This window comes from Gossypium raimondii, chromosome 11 (genome assembly GCF_025698545.1).
Source record: "Gossypium raimondii isolate GPD5lz chromosome 11, ASM2569854v1, whole genome shotgun sequence".
In the NCBI taxonomy this organism is placed as follows: domain Eukaryota; kingdom Viridiplantae; phylum Streptophyta; class Magnoliopsida; order Malvales; family Malvaceae; genus Gossypium; species Gossypium raimondii.
The window spans coordinates 40127324-40151124 of NC_068575.1; the positions used below are offsets into that span (position 1 = coordinate 40127324).

General features: G+C 31.8%; 1 protein-coding gene, 1 long non-coding RNA gene and 1 other non-coding gene across 3 annotated transcripts; 1 reads left to right on the top strand and 2 right to left on the bottom strand.

Moving 5' to 3' along the window:
* Positions 1 to 10784: 10784 nt before the first annotated feature.
* LOC105803921 (protein RALF-like 34) lies at positions 10785 to 11693 on the bottom strand. The gene has a single exon (XM_052623389.1). The coding sequence runs from the start codon at positions 11587 to 11589 to the stop codon at positions 11185 to 11187; it is 405 nt and encodes a 134-aa protein (XP_052479349.1). The 5' UTR covers positions 11590 to 11693; the 3' UTR covers positions 10785 to 11184.
* A 113-nt stretch (positions 11694 to 11806) lies between these two features.
* On the bottom strand, positions 11807 to 11879 carry TRNAR-UCU (transfer RNA arginine (anticodon UCU)). The gene has a single exon. It is a non-coding gene; the product is annotated as a tRNA-Arg (tRNA).
* Positions 11880 to 12111: 232 nt separating this feature from the next.
* On the top strand, positions 12112 to 20089 carry LOC128034678 (uncharacterized). Its single transcript, XR_008190819.1, has 4 exons — positions 12112 to 13415; positions 13525 to 13631; positions 18145 to 18230; positions 19907 to 20089. It is a non-coding gene; the product is annotated as an uncharacterized LOC128034678 (long non-coding RNA).
* The last annotated feature ends 3712 nt before the right edge of the window (positions 20090 to 23801 follow it).

Consider the following 23801-nt stretch of genomic DNA (forward strand, 5'->3'; position numbering starts at 1 on the left):
AATGCAATGGTTTCAAAATGTCGTCGTTAAAGGATGAGACCCGCGCGGTGACTCGACCCGAGGGAAGGATCCGCGCGTTTCTGATTGTTGGGTTATTTGTCCCTCTAGTCCCTCCGCATTAGCAGTGTATTCAGAATAGGTTCCATTTTCCCTTTTATTTTTTTATTTTCTTACCTCGCATTTTGTTTTTATTCTATTGTGGTCCAGAAGGAAGCGCAGCGTTTTGGGGGCGGGGAAATATTCCCAATCTGCCCCCATGTAATCCGTAGATTGCACTTTAACCCCTCATCTTGTTTACAATTCTATTCTTTTCTTGTTAATTTAGATTCAATTGCGATGTAACCCCTTTTTTTTTAACATTTGTTTTTTTATTAATTTATTAAACATTTTATATTGTTACTATTAGTGATATATTCGGTTATATTTTCATTTATTTATTTTATATACATTATCTTATTATATATATTCATCTTGAGTTTTACTTATGTTATTATTATAATTTTATAAGGTGTTATTTTATTAACTCAACATAATATATACTTTTGTGGTTTTATCTTTATAAATTTTAAACCCATTTTATGTATTTTATATTTAAGTATTTATACAATAATATTCTTTTAATATTTTTATACATGTACAATTTATATCAAATTATTTCTTATCGTGCATATATACATAATAAATCACCGATACATGTTATTATATTACTTCCACCTATTTCAGTATATAATTTATTTTTTAAAATACTCCATTATACACTTCATTTATTTCAACCTTTTATACGTACTATTATATATACTATTCTATGAAGTTTTTCAATCTCTATTCATTACTTATTTAAATTAACATATGTATATTATTATGTACCTTAATTTTCATAACATTTGCTTCAAAATTCATCTAAATATTATTATTTATGTAGTGTATCTTTAAAAATTGGTTAATAATTCATTTAATTTTTGAATGTTGTATGATGTGAGACGATTGCTATTACGCATATTGTGTTGCTTGTTCATATTATTTGATTATTTGTATTCATTAGTGTATATTTTGACTTATGAATTATCATTTCGCGTTACATTGTCATTCCGTCATTTTAAAAAAAATGGGGATTACATTTTATTCGAGCATTAAAATCGTTTTATTCGTAAACAACGTAAATACTCGGCATTTGGAATCTTCAAGAAGATTAAGCCCTAACGTATTGGGTTCCAATTTTCTTCGTCGAATCTAAATAATCGAGAATATTCTTTAATCAAAACATATAAACAAAAAGCTCACTCTCGGGAATTTGATACGTTGTGTCCTAATGTATTGGACATGACATGTTGATTTCTCGAGACGAGAATTTTTCAAAAAAATAAAAGCAGTATTCAATATTTGGAATTTTGAGAAATTGTGCCCTAATGTATTGAGCCGCGATTTTTCATCCGTCTTAAACAATTGAATATCCTCTTTAAACTTCACTACATGAGTTTTTTTAAAATATATATATAAAAAGACAAGCTCATTTTCAAGGACGTGAAATAGCACATCCTAACTTGTTGGGTGTGACAGTTTGTCTCCCGAAATAAGAAGACCTCAGCATACATTTTGATTTATACAAGTTTTCAAAAAGGGTCATATTTTTTCTTTTCGATTTTTCAATACTCAACATTAAGACATTAAATAATCAGTTAGGTGCCAATTTTGGGCGCATCGAGGGTGCTAATCCTTTCTCGTGTGTAACCCGACTCCCGAGCTCATTTTCTGGATTTTATAGACCAAAAATTATTGTTTTAGTAAATTTAAATATTTATTAAAATGATCGAGTTAAGAGGTGATCCGATCACACCTAATAAAAAAAAAGGTCAAGTGGCGACTCCAATTTTTTTTCTTTTTTTAGTCGACAACTAAATTTTTATTTATCAAAAAAATAGTTTCGGCAAATCACATTGAATAATTATAATTGAGTTTGCCAAAAAGAATTGTACATAGAGCCAAAGCTCACCTTACCTGATTATGCCCCGTCTTATATTTACCTTGAATATTTAAATTTATAGAAAAGTGGTTAAACTTGTTGCTGAAACTTTAATCTAATCTTTAACTTCACCTTCTAGTTTAGAAAGAAGGAATAAAATATTTACAAATATTCATGTATAACTTGCTTATTTTAGAACAACATAATCCACTTTAGGCATGAAAACTGGTTTAGGGGCTCCAAATTAACATCAAATTAATCAACAAAGCTAAACCCCTCCCCACCAAAAAAATATCTGAGACGCCGCCGAAACGTCAATTTTCCTGGGAAGTAGAAACAGAAGAAAAATGGTGAAATCGTGAGATTTTGTCGGGTTCTTAGATTAGTCCAAAACATACATCGAACCGTAGCTGAAGCGGACGGACGGTGCGAGTGCGCCTAATCAACCTCGACGGTCCAAAAAACGAAGGACTAAATTATAGCCCACCAGGACCAGGGGCAAAGCAACAAAAACAAATTGCACCCGTGCAATGCACCAAGTGCGGTTTTAAGTGTTCTACCAGTCAGTCAATCCATCAATTAAATGTGCAGCCTCTTATAGTGGGGACCCCACCTAATTCAGCTCAAGCAATTCCAACCCTTAATTGTTCATGGAATCTTGGCTTCCCTAGCTGCCCAGAGGACATTCAAGGCTGCTTTCTTTACTTTTGACCATCTTGGGGGTAACCTCCGGCTGCTTTCTCAAGTTTTGAGATATTTAAAAACGGACCAATAGCTTCACTACTTACTCCTTCCTGTCACCATCTAACCATTACTTCATATTTCCTATCATTAATGAAAAAGAAGTTGTCTTTAGTCTCCTTAGTAACTTGTATAGTCAAGTGCCTCCCATCATTTATGTTGATGTTATTGAACCCACATAAGTGAATTTGATCCACCAGTCATGGGGATTCTTGTCCCTTGAGATATATGTAAGAAAATCAAGTTGGGTTTTAAACTAATTGCAAGTTGCAAGGTCATTAGTGGTTTAGACTTCAACTCAACTGGGCAAGTAAAAACTATTCAGAGGAGCGAAAGAACAAGACAGGTTCAAAATTCCCCACGTTTAAAAAGGCTTTGGACCAGTCAAGCTCAATTCGCTGCTGCTGAAGTTGGACGATAACTTTTCTTTTTTCTTTTTTTAAAATGAAGCTTAGGTTCGTTGAAAGTTCACTGTTGAGGTAAGTGACATTAGTTTAACCATTCAAGTTTACTTGCCACCATTCTTTCGTAAGTGCCCACTAAGTTTGGTCGCCGTTTTATGCCCAATGTTTTTTTATTTATCTATTAACTTTTTTAAAAAGTTACAAAATCATCACTCAATTATTTAATTTTATTTTTTTTGTTATCAGTTGACTAACATAAAAATAGAAACATTCAAAAAATCAATATAGTTCAGTGACAAAAAAAAGGACGAAATTAAATAATTGAGACTATTTTATAATTTTACATACTTGGGTGACAAAAAAATCCATAATTAGATGACTACTAATATAATTTATCCTTTTAATTTAGCTCCTAATTTTGTTCATTTATTTTATTAAAATATTTTTCAATTCATTATTTTTATTTGGTTAAATTGAAAAATAATTAAGACGATTAATTTCACCACACTACGACACTACCTATTTTAGACAGCTTAGGTCATACATGTAGTTATCTAAAAAAATATGCATTTTCATAAAATTGGTTGTATTTGAATGGATGCCATTGTCATGTCAACTAATTATTAATATATCAACTCACTCTGATTCAACTCTCATAATACATAATTTTGTCAGTCAAAATGCCATATGTATTTAAAATGTAAATGCTTTGGGCACTAGCTGCATGTATTAATTAGTCAAACCAACCCTTTAAGTTTCATTTCTAAAACTTGATTATTTTATTGCATGGAATTAAAGCTATCAATATTTTATTTACTATAATTAAAATACTGATTTCTTGGGGTTAAGATGTGTAGCTGGATAAAGAAAAATGGGTGGAAGTCAAATATTAAGGTTGAGTGGATGCATAAATAAATTAGTACAATCCCAAATGGACACCAAATTTACAAATTGTTGGGTGGAAAGAGAAAGTGGTGGGGGAGTCCACCAACCAGGCATTATGGATGAACTACTTGTCAAAACCTAGAGTGATGAAAGGGGTTTGGACATACATTACATTTTCATGGAAAGACAGACAGTACACCAACGTGAACTGCAATTTTCCTACTTTTCAGTTACTTCACCAAATTATGATTACTGGGTAGTTGATGTCTTTTGGTGGCCAGATTATATTTTTCAATATCTACCGTTCATAAATGAAGGAGAAAAGATGCGTGGTAAAAGCCCAAAAGCCCACTCCCAACAAACTCTAAACCCACAAGCAAATGAAAGAAAGAACACTTTTTAAGCAAAAGTTGAAACTCTACTTTTGGCTAAAAAGCTTTTTTTATAAAGTAATGTTTTTTTTGAAAAGCTTAAAACCATATGTCTAGTAATGATGCTTCTTAAAAATAATGCTAAACTTACCATAATATAGCGACAACCCAAAAATGAAACAAGAATAATCACTAAATTGGATTATATTACAAGGACCATAAATGGAATTAACCCTCCATTGTTTTTCATTAGGCATCTAAATATCAAGTTGCTTGTTTGGATTATCTTAATTCAGCTTAAAATGAATTTATGACTAAATTATAAGCCTAATAAAATATGAGAGACTGACTATGAAAAATTAGCAAAAGGCTACCACCTCCTCATTTCTGTTTTTTTGCATTGATTTAGAAAGGAATATCACTATAATAAGATTACTCTTTAGACGTCAATAAAAAGTTACTATATTTTAGAATTTAGTATTTTTACTTTTTATTTTCTTTTATCCTTTCATCTCAATATTATTTTCTTTTCTTCTTTCTCACTTGCCCCATAGCTTGTCTTCTCTTTTTCATTCTTTCAAAATATATAGTAAATGAGGATTAATCCACAAATTGATACTTAAATTATGTTATTTTTTATCTTGATACTTAATTTTTTTTACCACAAGTGATATCTAAATTATTATTATTTCTCTAACTTGATATCTTAATTAGCCAAACCATTAAGTCTATTTAAAAAAAAGGTTTAACCCACAAATTTGTACCTAAACAATACTCTTTTTCCCAAGTTGGTACCTCAAATTTTTTTGGTCTCAAGTGGTACCTAAACTATTTTTCCGATGCTCATTTTGCACCAAAATGTTATATTTGTTAAAAAAAATCCAACCAATAATAGATTGCCATGTCATATAACCTTTAAAAAATATTTTTTAATTCTTTTATTTTCCTTTACATTATTTCTCTTTCTTTATTTTTATTCTAATTTTCTTTTTTATTCTTTTATAATGTTTGCCAATGTTACCAACGTTTGAATTTGGCAATTAAATTTGTTTTTGAGCTTTACTGTCTACTTGTTTAACCTGGCAGGATTAAAAAAGTTTCTTCATTGATCAAAAGTAGTGTTTTCAAAACCAGATTGGAGCAATCAGTTGGATCAAAAATCAGTCAAAATGTAACACCCGTAACCCATATCCGTCGCCGAAATAGGGTTTCAAAGCTTTACCGAAGTTTATCAATCAAACAGGCAAGATTCTCAAACATTTCATATCATCAAAACAAGTCATCAAATCATCATTTTAATCCAAATTATAAACATACCAAATCCAAATCAATTTGCCTAGTTCATGAGCACTTAAACATAGATTTAAATTCACATGCACCTATCTAGATTTAGTTCAATTTACCATGCCATAATATGGCTTCAAAAACAAACACATATTTATATGTATAAAACCTACCAATATTAAACTTATAATGTCATTTACATTCAATCCACAAAATAACTATTATTTAGACACCCTAAGTACATGCCGACACAAAAGAGTAATTATCACCACGTTTGAGTTTGGGAGCGTTGTTGGATGCTGAATCGGTGATCAAAATTGAAGTATCTAATCTGCGCACGGAAAACAAAACCGTACGTTGAGTAAAACTCAGTGGTATTTCTATAATCCGAATATTTAAAGACAAGATAATATAATATGCATATTTTAATTATAAGCACATCTGAATATTTAAGACTACATTTATTCATACAATGACATTAGCCATTCAATATTCAATTCATAAATACATCATTTCATACCATTCTCAAATCTCATCACTTACTATATAATAGTTTTCACAAATTAATATATATATATATATCATTTAAACCATAATATTATTCAATCCATATCCAATTCATGAATATGTAATTCATGTGTCTCATTTTCATGTTTCAATTCACTATCCCATTTTCATTCACATACAATATCATCCAATATCAATCATAATACTATTTTATTTAATTACCCCTATTAACACGACTCGGACTCAGACGGATACATAGATCCAACCAACACACCAGTTTGTCACTCAGTGCCTCATCGGATAAATCTGAAGTAATAACTGTGCCTAGCTCTATATAAATTTGACAGCCACTGTCTCATCGGTTAAACCAAAGTAAATTGGCACCCAGTGCCTCATCGACTCGAAGTCGAAAAAATCTCTGAACTCTTCCAATCCTATGCATTAAAGTGCCAAATACTCATCTCAACACTTACCATATGCATTAAATCAAAAATACAACAATTAATAACTAGTTTCGGATTATAGAAATACAAACCAGGAATTCTGAGTTATTCCACGTCAACTTCATCTTTCCCCTTTTTAGTTGAGGATTCTAGCACGATGTTAGCTACAGAATTAAAACAATTAAAATTCATCAATACAACACAATTCAATTTCATATTGAATATTTCAATTTTTATTCAATATTTTCCTAAATTCCAATTTAGTCCCTAAACAGAGACTAATTTTTATTCTTCACAGTTAATTCTATATTTTCATACAATTTCCACTTTAAACTAAATTTAACTCCTATTTTTACTTAAATCCTAAATTTAATTTTTTACAATTTAGTCCTTATTACTCAAAATTTACAATTCATTCTACAATTTAATCCTTTTCATTTCTAACTTAAAATCTATCTATTTAATCCCTAATACTAACATTATTCAATGTTAACAACACTTAAAAATTCAATAATTGCTAAAATTTCGACATGGTTCGGGTAGTACTTAACACCGGGATTCCAAAAATATAAAGATTACAAGAAAAGGGGACTAAATTAACTAACCAATTGAACTTGAAACTTTGAAACCCTTAAGCCGTGCGTTCTTCTTTCTTTCTCTTTTTCTTTCTTTCTTTCTGTTTCGTTTTGCTTTTGACTTTCTTTATTTCTTTTATTACTATAATATATATTTACTTCAATATTAAGTGAAACATATTATAATATATATTTTGTAACTTTAATTTATTAATAATATATATAATAATTTTACAATTTATGTCGCCTCATTAAATAACAATGGCATGATTGCTTCTTTAGTCCCTTTAATTATTTTTTAATCTATAATGGCATAATGGCAAATTGTCTCTTTTTTTTTTTACTACATGACGATTTTTAATTGGTTATTAAAAAAACTTAATGGTTTGACTAACGATAGCGGTAGTCTGGGGAAAAATTAGTTTAGATTCCACTTGTAGGGTGAGCATTTTATCGAATTGAGTCGAATCAAGTGAAAAAATTTCGAGTTCACGAGTCCTATTTTATCATCCTAACTCAATTTAAAATTTTTTCGAATCGAGTCAAGTCGAATCAAGTTAAATTAAAAAAATTAAACATGTCAAATAAAAATATTGTTATAGTATAACTAATTACATGTTAGAACATATAAATTTAAAACTATATATATTTGAATTTTTTCAAAGAAAAAAATAAGATACTTGAGTATGATCTATTTGAAGAATTAGTTAGGTCCAAAAATATGATTTTAGAACTTTTTAAAATTTTAACTTTTTTATATATATTTTAGAATTTTTAAAAATATAAATTTTAATTTTTATAAATATTTTAAATTTAAAATTATTTTAAAAATCTGAAAATTATTTTGAGTTGTTTTTTTTTTGTAATTTTTGTTGAGAGAAACCAATTTGCTTGTTTTCAAAATGATAGGGAGCAAAAGGGTATTTATAACAATCTGTTATTCGAATTATTCGAGTTATTTGAATTGTGAAATTCAACTCGACTTGAACTCAAAACTTGAACCGAGTTATTTGAGTTGACTCGAATAATTCGAATAAATCAGAATTCGAATTTATTTTATATTTTTTGAATTAAATCGAGTTTTGCTCACCCCTATCCACTTGTGACCAAAAAAATATGTACGTGCCAAAATGAGAAAAATAACATAGTTTAGCTACCAATTTATGAGTTAAAATTTTTTTTTAAAAGCAGACTTAAGGGTCTGGCTAATGAAAGTAAGAAGTTAGGGGAAAAAATAGTTTAGGTAGGAAGGTAAAAAAAAGAGAGTATAATTTAAATAGGAATTTGTGAATTTATTTTTGAAGAAAAGGAAAGTGAAATACTCAAATCTTGAATTGTGAGGGTTAGAAAACCCCATCAAGCATCTAATTTGTTTTCTTCAAAGCAGAATTATTATTGCATGCATTTGACTGTATTTTTAAAGTGTTTTCTTTGGCATATTTATTTTAGTTCTAAAACTTTTAAACAACACATAAATCCTTCTCTTTTAAACATACGTAGTTTTTTCTAATAAACATTTTTATTAGATTATTTAATACATTGTTAGTGGAATTTTTAGATTTAAGGAATAAATATTTTATTAAATTATTTAATACATTTTAATGAAATTTTTAGATTTAACGAGTAAAGTTAAATAGACATATAGTAAAATATTTAAATAAAAAATACATGTTAAAATTTTAAATTTAATTATAAAATAAAAAATACATTATTAACTTCTAATATTACTAGAATTACATGAATATTATTGATGTACTTAAAAGTTTAGGAATATAGTTTTCGAATTATATTGTATCAATATGCACCAATGTGTAGTGTTTGATAATTGTTGTATAAACAAATGAAATCAAATATAAACAATATAATTATTTTAAATGTCTGAAAATATTCAAAGTAAAATCCATAACACCAAATTTTCAGTTAATGTAAAATTCATATGGTTAGTAATTTCATTTAAATAATTACTTTTTTCTTTACATAAAAAACAAAATCATCACATGTGCCAATGAAGCCTTGGTTTATTTGGAAAAGGTGGAGGACTCAGGTCTCAGATTTTAAAACCTATCATGCACAATTATATGCATAGATCTCTGAATCCTATCTTGTTTAGGAGTTTTAGTCTAGTTAGTTTCAGTTTGTTGGTTTTAGTCTAGTTTGTAGCAATTCTTAATATGTTTGTGCTGTAATAGTTTAATACTTTGGGGTTGCCCGAACTTATATTTGTACTTGTAACGTACTTGTTGCACTTTAAAAAATACTGAGAAGTGTATTCCACACCACACCTTTTTTTTCTCCTTAAAATAAGACACTAGTATGCTACATTTGGTAAGATTGTTATTTTTTATGTATATAAGCTGGAAATAAACCAGTTTATTTGGCAATATCCAGTTACGCCCATGACTTATTTTTAGAAAAGAGAAGAAATATTTTTTGTTTATTTTGGAGATATCTTATTTTTTACAATAATTTTTATTCATTATTCTAATTTTACGTCTGAGGTTGTACTAATTATTATTTATTTCATGTCTAATTATTACGGTACATATATAATAAATAATTTTTTCTTCAATTTTGTGGTTAGGGTTAAGATATCATTTTTATGAGGCCCAAAACTAATATGTATCCTACTCCTGGAGCGGGCCTTAGTTCATTCTTTTGACTTGATGTCCTTTAGTTGATGGGTTGATGCCGAATAATCTCACAAACAAATGCTATCCCTATAATTATACCAATGGTGGAGCCTAGCAGAGGCCAGAGGGTCATGGTCCCAAGGTTTAAATTCTTTTACAATTTAGTTCTTTGTTGATATATTATAGTCGTCCCAAAAATATAAGTAGATCTCCCTAAGGTTTAATATTTTTGTAATTTCCCTCTCTATACATATACTATAACCCTCTCAAAATCTGGTTGTTTATATATTTAAATCGATTGTTATGTAGTACATCTAATTTTAACTTGACCTCCCCCGCTCCGCAATGGGTTTACCACCCATTTTTGACTATATACTTAATTGGTAGCAAATACCACTCTCAAGTCTCAACTTCCTTACTTGATTTGATCAATGGAAATTTCCTGACCCTCCTTTCTTTTAGCAAACTTTAAACACCTATGCCAATTCTCATCCCCTCGAGATTCGTCCAAGCCCCATGGCCATGGATGGCACTTAAATTTGTCTCAGTAAGTTGTTGGAAAGTGGCTGGGACAGCTTCGGCTACTTATTATCTTATTATTATCCTACCACATTGAAGAAAAGAAAAAGTTTTCATCTATTAAATTATTAAATTATTAATAAATTTATATTTTGATTTAAAAGTTATAAAATAATTATTTAACTATTCGAAAGTTTATCTCATTTCCGATGTTAAGTTTTTTTAAAATAAACTCTAAGTGACGATTTAGTATCGGTACAGTGGATCAATACTTATTAACAAGTAAAGAATATATCTTAGATCCAAGATGATCTAAGCATCAGTATTGAAATTGAAGAAGAAAATTATTTAGATTTTAATTTGCAAATTTATCATATTCATAAAAAAAATTAAACCGTAAAAGAAAAAGTGGATAAAAACTTTTGATTAATACAAATGGCGATAAAGAAAAATATATAACAACGATTTTAAATAATAAAAATTATCGAATTATTTAATAATTATTTAAAATTAAGGTGGAAAATTTTGGTGACTAGTTTACCTTTTCAAGCTGCGGCGTTTGTTGCAGCACGCAACAGCAGGATTCAGGTCTTCAAGCATTTACAGGTAAGTTGATGAGATCACATATATGATATAAAATAGCGACTGCCAATGAACACCCCCGCCCTTCCAGACCAAAACTATATATAATAATAACTACCATAACCATAAAGTAGTTTAACCTTATGACACATGATGCTCTTCAAATACTAAACGAAGGGCAAAAAGAAGCCCCAGATCCCAAAACACTCAAATCTTCCACATTTCGCAAAATAATGATTAACTAATACAAACCCAGATTCTAAAAAGGGATAAATTTAAAACCTCATCTCCTGCAGCGAGTGATCCTGGAACATCCCCTGGTATAAGGATGAACAGGGCCATGAGCCTTGAAACAGTTGTGAGTATAATAAGACCTGCCTGACCTTGGTGGACATGGGATTCTGTTAGCCGAAAGCGCCCCATACGAAATGTAATACCTCATTCTCTTCCACCACAACAAAGATCTACCACTATACCCATTTTCAGCTTCATCATCTACCTCCTCATCGCCTTCTTCATTGTCGTGTAAGTCACCCTGAAACGACATTGAAAGTGGCCATTCGAAAGCATCTCTCACCAGCTTCAACCTTGTGTCTTCAACTTGAGCTTCGGTTTTCGAGATCGAGACGGCAATGTGAGTGAGGAAAAGGGGCAAAAGAAGCTTGCTGAGAACCGAAGAAGAAGCCATTGTTGGTAAACAGCTAACAAGTTGCAGAGGTGAAGGAGCTTTTAAACTTTTTAAGTCTGGTAATGAAAAAGTAGGCTAATGGGACAAGGGGGTCACGTGGAGCAGAGAGGTGATTTGGTTCTAGCTGTGCGTCATCAATGCACACCATTTAAAGCTCTGCCACCATCTTGGTCTCACCGAAAAGAAAGAGAAAGAGAATTGGAAAAAAAATAATGAACACACCCAGTGGGACTCGAACCCACAATCGCTTGATTAGAAGTCAAGCGCCTTATCCATTAGGCCATGGGTGCTCTTGAGTAGAAGTTTTCTTTTATAAGTTAATAACTTGTTAATCAAACTTGAGTCTATTGACCAATCAATTCATTTACAAATGTTTGATTTTTATTATTACATAATATTATTCTATAACATGTTTAATTTCTTTTTTTTAATGAACAAATGAATTTTATTATTATTAAAAAAAAGACAGTTTCCAAATAATAAAGGAAAGCTGTAAAGTACGTTAGAAAACTGAAACATTTTAATGCTAAACAAAAGCAACCCAACCAAAACAAATGACATGAAACCTACTTTCAAACCATCTGAAAAAAAAAAAAAAGAGATAAGCCTATATGAATCACTATTATCCCTTGAAGATGAACAAATTTCAGAGACTGCTTGTAGATAATCGGCGAGCGGTATAACCTAATCTGGCAGATCCATCCACCACCAATCTTTTTCCACCGCAATAGCAGCGGAAAAAGGCATCCCTTGTGTCAGATAAGTCGATACTCCTCTCTTTATGCCCTCTATAGCTAATAGATGTGCTACTCTGTTCCCCTGTTTCGGTGCATGTCTGAAAAAACAACTTTGATAACTTTCACCGAGCGATATTGAGCTCCTTATGTACGCACTGATTCGTATCTGTCTTCCCTGATTGCATGAAGCTTTTTCACTATAGTAAGCGTGTCCCCCTCAATCTCCTCAAAAAATCCCAATACCAGGTCCATCTAAACCGCATGAAAGCATGCAAGAGCCCCCGCAGCGAATGCCAAAAATATGTGGTCATTCATTATCATTCTGGAACCCAACACTACACCATTTGAATTTTAATCACAATTACCGTCATGACCTCTTGGAATGATTTTGAAAAGTAACATCAAAATAAATATTCACATAAGGACTTTCCGACAACCTCCATCGTTCAGTCTCCACCCTTTGAATATGTAATTTCTGGTTGATTCCATCTAACTCCTGCACATATGTAATGATAAAGTGGGTTGTGTCGAAAGGTGTCTATCTATCTCCTTCATGAACTGCTTTAATCCTACCTGTCCATGTAGTCTAAATTACACAAGCCACTATCCTACACTGGTAAATGGAATTATTCAAGAAAATATATGCCAACCAATCCTTGTATTCTAACTCGGATACTGCTTGGGGCCAAATGGTATTTAACATCTGCCATATTTCCTTTACAATGGAGTAATCACGGAAAACATGCTCTAAGTTTTCAACTCCATTAAAGTATCTAAGACAAGTAGCTAAACCAACCAATCTTATGTAGTGTAAGTTATTAAAAGCAGGAAGGAAATTCTGGAAAACTCTCCAATTTGTAATCTTTATTTTAGCTGGTAGATTAATGAGCCAAAGTTTTTTTTGTAAAAAAGTGTATAAGTATTTTGGTTGTAATTAGGCATAGGTGTGTGAATACTTTGTAAAAGTAGTTTGTATCCACTTTGCACAGAATACTCACCTGAAGCTTCGCCTCGTCATACAAGTTTATCATCATGTGGAACTCGTGTAAGGGAATGCATATAATTCTTTCTGCTTCATCAGCATGAAATGTATTATTAATCAAATCCTCTTTCCAAAGTCTTGTATTTGAGTAAAATAGACCAGTAACCAATCATATGTGTGAGTTACTAACATTATTTTGGATCCTCAAATCTGTAGACCCTGGCACCCAAGCTTTAGCCTAGACCAAGATTTGAGTCATTGTTCCAACTCATCAACATTTATCAGCTTGAAGGTGCCCATTTGTAGCCCAAATACTTTTTCAGGTATGTAAAGGGTGATATCCTAAACTTGCTCATAAGAAATTTAAATTTGGGTAATACTTAGCTTTCAATGTACGAGACAATAAAGAAGTTAGACAACAAAGTAGTCGCCATCCTTGCTTAGCAAGTAATGCCAAAATAAAATTTGACAAACACCTAAAACCCTTGCTGCCGTTCTCTTTAAGATCACATAATTGAGTCTATTCACACGAATGAATCCCACGCTTGCCATGATGCTTCTGCCACCAAAATTTACTAATAATATGCTTCATCTCCAAACAAAGAGAATCATGAGCAAAAAAATGACATCGATTAAGTTGGGATAGCCTACAAAATAGCTTTGATAAAGACTTTCTTACCACCATTCTCTTGTTACATTTTGACCTATCCATGTTAATCCATTTAATCACTTGGTAATTATGTAAGGTTATATTAATTGGGTTATCCTTATGACAAGGTTAGTACAATGTTTTCCATTTGAAATTAGTATAATGTTTTCCATTTGAAATTACTAAGAATTTATGCTTATGCGTATAACCTATCTATACTATCTCAATACTCTCGAGAGTATGAAATTAGTGTATACATGGCTTGTTGCATGTACTTAGGGTGTCAGCATGTATATATACTGTTAGAATCCCTAAGATTAAGGACAAAATACTTGCCTTAGTCCTAGGAGTTACCTTGTATTGTAGGATCTAATATTAATCTCTAATTCTTAGGAAGTTACTAATTTTTAGTACTGATTTTTAGGGATTGTTTTCTTATTTGTACTTAGTTCTCCCTATAAAGTCTATAACCTAATTAAAAATAAAATAACAATATTCTTTCTAAGGTTTGTTCATGGTATCAGAGCCTTAAGATTTTTTCCTGGCATCTCTAATCTCATTCCAAACGTCCCTCATCTTTAATTTCTTTTGCATTCTGTTTTATTCCTTCCCATGAGTGACACTATAGAAACCTCACAAATGATTCCAAACAGCAATAAGGAACTCTTCAAGGGGACCTTAATTCCTTTCTTATAATCACTAACCATCGACTAGATGGAAAAAATTTCCTATAGTGGTCCCAATCGGTCATCATGGTGAACCGTGGTCGTGGAAAACTAGGATATATTAATGGAGACATCCCACGACCAGCTACAATAGACCCAACTTATGGCACTTGGGAACTCAACAACTCGATTGTAATGGCTTGGTTAATTAATTCAATGGAAGGCCATATTAGTTGCACCTACCTTTTCTTCAAAACTGTAAAAGATATGTGGGATGCAATCAAAGAAAACCACTCGAATCTTGGAAATGCCTCCTAAGTATTTGAAATCAAACTGAAATTGAAAGATATCCGACATGGTACACGTGAAGTACCTCAGTACTACAATGATTTGAAACTTTTGTGGCAGGAACTGGACATGTACTATGAGGCAGACTGGAGAGAAGGCGAGGAACACACCAAGTTTACGACTCATCTCAACAAGGAACGTCTCTATAAGTTTCTAGCAGGACTAAACTGAGAACTTGATGAGGTCCGTGGTCGAATTCTGGGTAGAATCTCCCTACCAACCATTGGTGAAGCATTTGCAGAAGTTAGAAGAGAAGAGAAGCATTGACTTGTCATGATGGGGGATATAAAGGAACATAAACCTGTGACAACTGCTAGTGATCGTCCCACTGAAAACTCGACCTTTATCTCTAGAGACCCACAACAACAAAATCCCCGTGTTAGGAATGATTCAGGCTCAACCAGGCCATTCTGCAACCACTGCAACCATGTAGGACATACAAAAGAAAAATACTTCAAACTACATAGCTATCTTGGAAAAAATCAGAAGGACAATAAGGCTGTACTAGTATCCTCTAACACCTCTACTGATACAGATAAAGCTCTTAATGTTCTCCTAACCAAAAATCAACTTGAGGCTCTCCATAAGATACTAGGCACTACCATTGCTCATGGATCCCTAGCCATTCAAGATATTGCCCTCAATAGTATTTTCGAATCTAACAACCAATCCTCTTGGATACTCGATTCGGGTGCCTCTGATCACATGATAGGTAACTCTACCTTGTTTTGCACCTATACCCCCTGTCATAATTAGTCCCGAATTTGCATTGCTGATAGCTCTTACTCACCTGTGGCTGCTATTGAAAATATACAATTAACAAAGAATTTTTTTTCTTGATGAAGTGTTACATGTTCCAAACCTGTCCTGCAATTTACTTTCAATCAGTAAACTAATTAAGGATGAAAGTGTCTTTACTGAATTTTCTGCAACTGGTTGTGTGGTACATGAACAGAAATAGAGGAGGATGATTGGCATTGCTAAAGTTGATGGTGGTCTCTATATTTGGAATAAAGACAGTGGACAAGAAGGGTTGGCTCTATCTACTTCCAAGAAAGACACAATTATGTTATGGCACCGTAGACTAGGACATCTGTACTTTTTGTATTTGAAGAAACACCTTCCACTGTTATTTAGAAATAAAAGTATTGATTCCTTGAAACGTGAAATCTGTCAACTATCCAAACACACCCGTGTACCATACCCATTAAAACCCAATAACCAGTCTCAACTATTTTCTTTAATTCATAGTGACTTATGGAGAGCCAGTAGAGTAAAAAATATTACTGGGGCTAGGTGGTTCATAACTTTCATTGATGACCACACTAGGATTTGTTGGGTGTACCTTCTCAAAAAAAAATTAGAAACACCTAAAGTTTTCCAAAACTTTCATTCAATGATTCGAACCCAGTTCAACTCTACGATACATACTCTCCATACTGACAATGGAAGAGAATATTTTAATTCTGTTCTTAGTCCTTATCTTGCTGAACAAGGTATCATACACCAAAGTTCTTGTCCTGACACCCCTCAACAAAACGAGATTTTCGAGAGAAAAAATTGTCATCTCCTTGCTGTGGCTTGAGCACTAATGTTCACCATGGGGGTTCCAAAATATATGTGGGGAGAAGCTATCCTAACAATCTGTTATCTCATAAATCGACTACCATCAAAGGTTTTAAATTTCTAAACACCTATAAATATTCTTCAAAAGGCTTTTCCTTTATTTCGTGTTCCCAATCTTCTAACCAAAAACTTTAGGTGCAAAGCTTTTGTCCACAATCACCAACCAAATCAATCCAAACTTGATCCTCGAGCCCACACTTGTGCTTTCATTGGCTATTCTCCAACACAAAAAGGCTATAAGTGTTATTCACCTACCTTACGCCGAATGTTTCTCTCGAGATGTTACCTTTTTTGAGAATGAACCATACTTTATAGCAGCTCATCTTCAGGGGGAGACTCTCAATGAAGGTGAGACTCTTAATACCCTCCTCATTATACCTCCTGATCCTACCTCCATTACCAAGCCTATAAATCAGGATGTTATTGTAGTTCTAGATTTAGACAGTGGTTCCCCTATACAGCAAGAAATAGGCATGATCAATGAGCAGCAGCCACCTGATCTAGAACTGCGGGTATAGCAAGAACAGGCTCTAAAATTATGGGTTTATTCTCGACGACAGCAGTGCCAAGTTCATCCCCAACCGAAAACTTGTAACAGCCTAATTTTGACCCTAATCAGACAGAGTGGGTTTGAGACAACAAATTCGAGAAAAAAATATTTTAATATTATTTAGAGAGTTTATTATGTGTGAATTTTATTGTGTGAAATTTCCATGTTTAAATGTTATCATTTGAATGACCGATTAAAGAAAATGACTTAATCGTGTAAAATTAAAAATTTAAGGGTCAATCATAAAATCACCTAATTGTTGTTGTCTTTTAAAAATGGGGGATTTAAATGAAAATTGGGCCATTTAGATGATAGTGGGTGGCAATGGTCAACATTGCCCTTGTATTATATGTTTTATAATTAAATTAAATAAGGTTAAAATAGTAAACCAAAAATATATATGTTATTATATGTTAAATAAAACAAAAAGAAAATAAATTCATCATCATCTTTCTATTGCCGAATTTGAAACAAGAAAAAAAATAAAACCTAGCTAGGTTCGGCCATTAATGAGCTCAAATTAAGGTTAGTTCTTTGTTCGATTTTTAATAATTTTTACGTTTTTGAGATCGTTGCTTTGAATACTATCCGACCCATGTTTGAATTTTTAATTTTGATGAATATTTTGAGTTGTACCATTGATGAACATTTGTGTTATGTGATGTTTGATGATGAATAATGAAAGATACATTTTAGATTAATATGTTTTGTATTGGAAGTTTTGGTGAAATTGAGTAATTAGAGTTAAAATTGTGAAATTAAATTTTTGAGGGATTAAAATGTGAAATAAATGAAATGTGAGGACTTGTATGAACAATAGGCACATTCGGCCCTTGTATGTTGTGAACAAATTTTGTGTATTTTGTGTTTTATCCAATAGGGACTAAATTGTAAAAAGTGTAAATGTTAGGGGGAAAATGGTAATTTACCCATTTATGTGTTTTTGAATTAAATTGAATGTAATTATATTTAAACTAGCTTATTTTGAATATAATTAGATCAAGAACCGAAGAAATCAGAGTTGGATCGGGGAAAAACTAAAGTTGTCGATTAATCGTCTGGTTTCGACTTTTCAACGTACGAGGTAAGTCCATTAGCAATTTGAGGTTATTAAATCAGTATACATGCATCAATATCTATTGTATTTTGATGAGCTGAAATTGAAAGTATATGGATTGAATTTGGTTTAAGTATGAATGATATATATATATATATATGTATCATGTTTGAAAATATATATATGTATAAATACTTGTTTTTAATCAAAGGTATTTATATATATAATATATATGCATACATAAGGTCGAATATATATATATATATATATATATATATATATATATATATATATATATATATATATATAAGCATATACATGTATAAACCCTTGGACTTGGTTAAAGGTATGAATGTGTATATATATGTACATGTGAGTTGTAATATATATGTATACTCATGAATAAGTCTTGAATATATTTAAAGGTATGAATCTTATGTATGTATATGTAATTTCAGTATGTGTGTATATACATGTACAAATTTTGTATTGAATTAAAGGTATGAAATTGTTAGCTTAGATTATCTATAAGGTATTAGAATGTATGATATATATTTTCTTTGAATTGATTTTTTTAATGTTATGAAATATATATATATGTATTTAAGTGATTCGATTAGTAAATGTATATTACTTAAGGTATGATAAAAGTTAAATGATAAGATTTTAATAGTAGAATTTAATTTATTAAGTTATATGTATATATATATGTGAGTGTACGGATGTATAATTAAATTATTTAATGAATTTGGTATTTGATCTTTATATATCTATGTGGTTTAAAAATATAGTTTATAAATTATTGAGCTAAATTTTTATGTATGGACAGTATATACAAATATAGTTCGAACATGAGTAACAACTTCTGTGAATTGAGATTTTCAGGCTCAGTGCCTATCAGGTTTATTGCCAGTGAAATAATTCAGACTTTATGTCTAGCAGGCTTGATGTCGGTGAAATTATTCAGACTATAAGTCTAGCAGGCTTAATGCCGGTGATACATTTCAGACAATAAGTCTAACAGGCTAAAAGCCGTGCAAAATCTTAGAATCGAGTTTTAAAACCTAGTAGGCTAAGTGCCGGTGAATCTGTTTAAATTATGTGAGAATATGCAATTGATATATCTATGATTTTGATTATATGGAATTGATGAATACATAAATGTTCGACCTATTTTTCAGTTACATGCATTTGATGAGTATACAAATGTTCAGTCATATGATTTTGGTTATATTAAATTGATGAGAATATATATATTCGGTCTAAGCAATTATTAATATATATATGTGCATTCGGTATATGCATATATTAAATATATATGCAATAGGTATATGCATTTGCTAAGCAATTGATAAATATATATTCGCAAATGCATTCAATAAGTATATATATATACATGTTTGGTTAAATGCATTCGGTTATAATGTTTATTTAGTGTATATATATATATATGATAGGTTATATGCATATGATGTATCTGTATACATATATTTAGAGGTATGCATTTGATGTATATATATATATTTGATTATAAATAAAATGGTTTAAGGACAACAAATGCTAATATAATAATTATTTGTGTTATTTACGATTTCAGTGAATTTGATTTGGAAATTATATGACTTTTATTTTTTTTTAGTTATGCTATAGACTTACTAAGCTATATAAGCTTACTTTGTTCGTTACCTCTCTCTGTTTTATAGACTTTAGATCAAGCTTCAAGCTCGGGGATCGTCAGCAAGTTCATCACCCTATCTATTATCTCGGTATTTAAAATATTTAAATTCTAACTATGGCATGTATAAACTAGATAAATGTTTTGAAGGTCGTATTTTGTTGTATTGTATATGATTATTATAGCCATACTAAAATGGTTTATTTTCTTATGGATTTGCTAGTTTGCAATGTTTTTATTAGTTAGATTTTAATGTCTTTGTTTATTAGAAATGGTTAGAAGAGAGAAGTTTAAAATTTTGCATTTTGTTTTATAATAGACCAAGCTTATTATATTTAAATATATATATAATATATATGCATTGATTTTGAGATGGTTGTGTTTGTTCAGTAATGCCTCGTAACCCTAATTCGGCGACGGATATGGGTTAGAGGTGTTACAGAACTTTTCTGAAATAGAAGTCTCACCTCTATCGCCATCCATCTATCTTTCAATTGCTGTTAGAAAGGGCACAAGAAGCTGCATTCAACACCCTATTTCTATGTTTGTGTCCTATAGAAACTTATCTAAGTCTTATAGAGCTTTTGTGTCTAATGTTGATTCTATGAAAACACCAAAAATATAAAAGAGGCTATTGAATCTGCTAAGTGGAGGAAAGCTGTGATGGGAGAAATGAGGGCTCTCAAGGCAAATGAAACTTGGGAAGTCTCGGATCTACCTAGTGGGAAGAAGACTGTAGGATGCAAATGGATCTTTACCACAAAGTTTAAACCTGATGCCAGCATTGATCGACACAAAGCTCTGCTCGTCACTAAGGGTTTCACCCAAACCTATGGCCTAGACTACGACGAGACGTTTGCACCGGTTGCCAAGCTAAACACCATTCGAGTTCTTCTATCCCTAGCTGTCAACATGAACTGGCCTTTGACTCACTTGGATGTAAAAAATGCATTCCTCAATAGAGAGTTAAATGAGGAAGTGTACATGGATTTCCTACCCGAGTTTGAACAAAGCAATGGCCAAGTATGCAAGTTGAAGAAGTCCTTATATGGGTTGAAGCAGTCTTCAAGGGCATGGTTCAGCTGATTTGCCAAGGCTATGATCAGTAGGAGCTACACCCAAGGATAGACAGATCATACCATGTTTTACAAGCATTCAAAAGGTGGGAAATGTTGTATTCTCATTTTTTATGTAGATGATATAATATTAACTGGGGATGATTCAAGCAAAATAGAAGTCTAAAAGAATTTCTTAGTGCTGAATTCGAACTTAAGGACTTCGGGAACCTTAAGTACTTCCTTGGAATAGAAGTAGCAATGTCTAAAATAGGGATTTTCATCTCCCAAAAAAAGTATATTCTTGATCTATTATCTGAAGTTGGGATGTTCGGGTGTAAACTAGCCGAAACTCCCATGGAATTTAATCCCAAATTGGGAACTGATAAAGATGGAGAAGAAGTCGACAGGGGAAGATATCAACGCCTGGTAGGAAGACTAATCTACCTATCTCATAGCCATCCAGACATAGCATTTGGTGTGAGTGTTATCAGCCAATACATGCATGGCCTAAGAGAGAAGCATTTGGAAGCTGCTTACAGAATTTTAAGATATCTAAAGGGGGCCCCTTGTAAAGGCCTACACTACAAAAAAATTGCCAGTAGACGTGTGGAAATTTACATTGATGCAGACTGGGCAGGGTCTGTTAATGATAGACATTCTACAAGTGGTTACTGTAGCTATGTGTGGGGAAATTTTGTGACGTGGAGAAGCAAAAAGCATCCTGTTGTAGCACGTAGCAGTGCAGAGGCAGAGTATCGAGCACTATCCCATGGCATATGCGAAGGAATCTGGATACAACGACTAATGGTAGAACTAAAAGTGCTTTACACTAAACCTATAAAGATGTATTGTGACAACCAAGCAACTGTCAGGAGAAGTGTGCATCACCTACCTACCTACCAAACATGTAGAAATAGATCGCCACTTCATCAAGGAAAAAATTGACTCAGGAGAAGTGTGCATCACCTACCTACCTACCAAGCAACAAGTTGCAGACATGCTAACTAAAAGCTTGAACAGGAACATGTTCGAGGAACTCATTAGCAAGCTGAGTTTAATAAATATCTACACACCAGCTTGTGGGGGAGTGTTAGAATCCCTAAGATTAAGGACAGAATACTTGCCTTAGTCCTAGGAGTTATCTTGTATAGTAGGATCTAATATCAATCTCTAATTCTTAGGAAGTTACTGGTTTTTAGGGATTATTTCTTTATTTGTACTTAGTTCTCCCTATAAAGTCTGTAACCTAATTAAAAATAAAATAAGAATCTTCTTTCTAAGGTTTGTTCATATACTAGTTTCATAAGCTACTTAGTATTTTGAAATATTGGGAATTGAATTCTTCAGTTGGAGGCTCATTTAGTAAACCTTTAATTTTGAGTTGTATGAAATATTTATCAAGCATACATGCTCTTAATTAACTTAATTTTAGCCATTTGTGGAAGTGTATGATATTCATTTTGGGAAGACTTGACATGATTTTATTAACTGTCTTCAATGACCATGGAATTAGAGTAAGTTGGGATGTGATTGTGGTTGGTAATATATGCCTTGATTTGATCTTTTGTGGAAAATTTATGTTGGTATTGGTTAAGAGTGATTTGGAGTGTGTTTGAGGTGTTTTCTATGTGAATTTTGGGTCCACTGCATTACGGGTTCGGTGCCTTTACTTCATATATTTGAACTTTGCAAGCTAGTGGCAAAAAAATTAGTCCCAGGGATCCAAGTTCCGATACACTTATTTAAGTATCGACCCTTAGGAAGTAAATAGCTAAAAAGCTACAGTACTTTTGGCCCAGGTGTATCCATGTACCAATACCCTGCCTAAAGGTATTGGAACATGGAGCCTAGGTATTAGTATTGATACTTAGCCCATAGATAGTGCCCTTGCACTGTTTTGGAAATTTTGAACTCGTCAAACCTTGTTTTGGGTCCCAAACACCTCCAATCACCCATTAATTGTTCCTAAATGATTTAAACTTGGTGTTCAAACATTTAAATTGATTTTATCTTATTTTATTTGTACAATTTTATTAAAAATTTCCGAAGTTTTAAATCTTAAATATTTTTAAGATTATCACTTTAATGGTGCTCTAGTGACATCATCAATCCATATCAATCGACGGGATAAGTAAGGGGTGTTACATTCTTACCCAACAATATTGATATCTTATTTTTCCTATAAGTTGTTGGTTTTCTCCATTTGTTATTGCTTACCATCATGTTTTTCTTTCTTACTTTTTCATTCCAAAAACTTTAAAGCTCGTCATTTATCATCATCTTTTTCCTTTCTTAAACTATAAAAATAAAAATTGATAATTATTTGTGATATAATTTCACAGAATCTAAATTGAAAATTTTAAAATTTACCTAAATTTTGTATTTTATGCATTTAATTCATAATCAAGTTTATAAATCAATTATAAAGATTTCATTTCTTGTGATTAATTGATTCCATTTAGATAGACCCATTCTTAACAATTTTGGGATCTTAAGCAAAACAATAAAATGGGATTTTAGGTTCCTTAAAATTGGTAAAAAAGAATTTTGGGCCTTTAAAAGCTTAAAATTTTTTTTGGGGGGCCCTTAAAAGTTGGTAAAAGTTTTTTTGGGCCCTCAAAAATTGAAAAACAACATTTTAGATCCTTTTCAGCCTTATGCCCAAATGACCCCAGGGCCCGAACCTGTATTTAATTTATAAAAAATCTTCTATTTCTCTTCTTTTCTTTCTTTGCACAACCCTAGCTACTGTTGTAAGTCACTACTGTCCATGGCCTTATCCAGCTAATCTGGACACCGGACCGAAGCCCCTTCTCATCTTATAATTTGGATCTCTATAAAACGACGTGAAAATTAGAAATCTTC

Bases quoted from the DNA above. Each gene is read 5' to 3' on its own strand.
- LOC105803921 (XM_052623389.1), bottom strand. From the start codon at position 11,589: ATGGCTTCTTCTTCGGTTCTCAGCAAGCTTCTTTTGCCCCTTTTCCTC.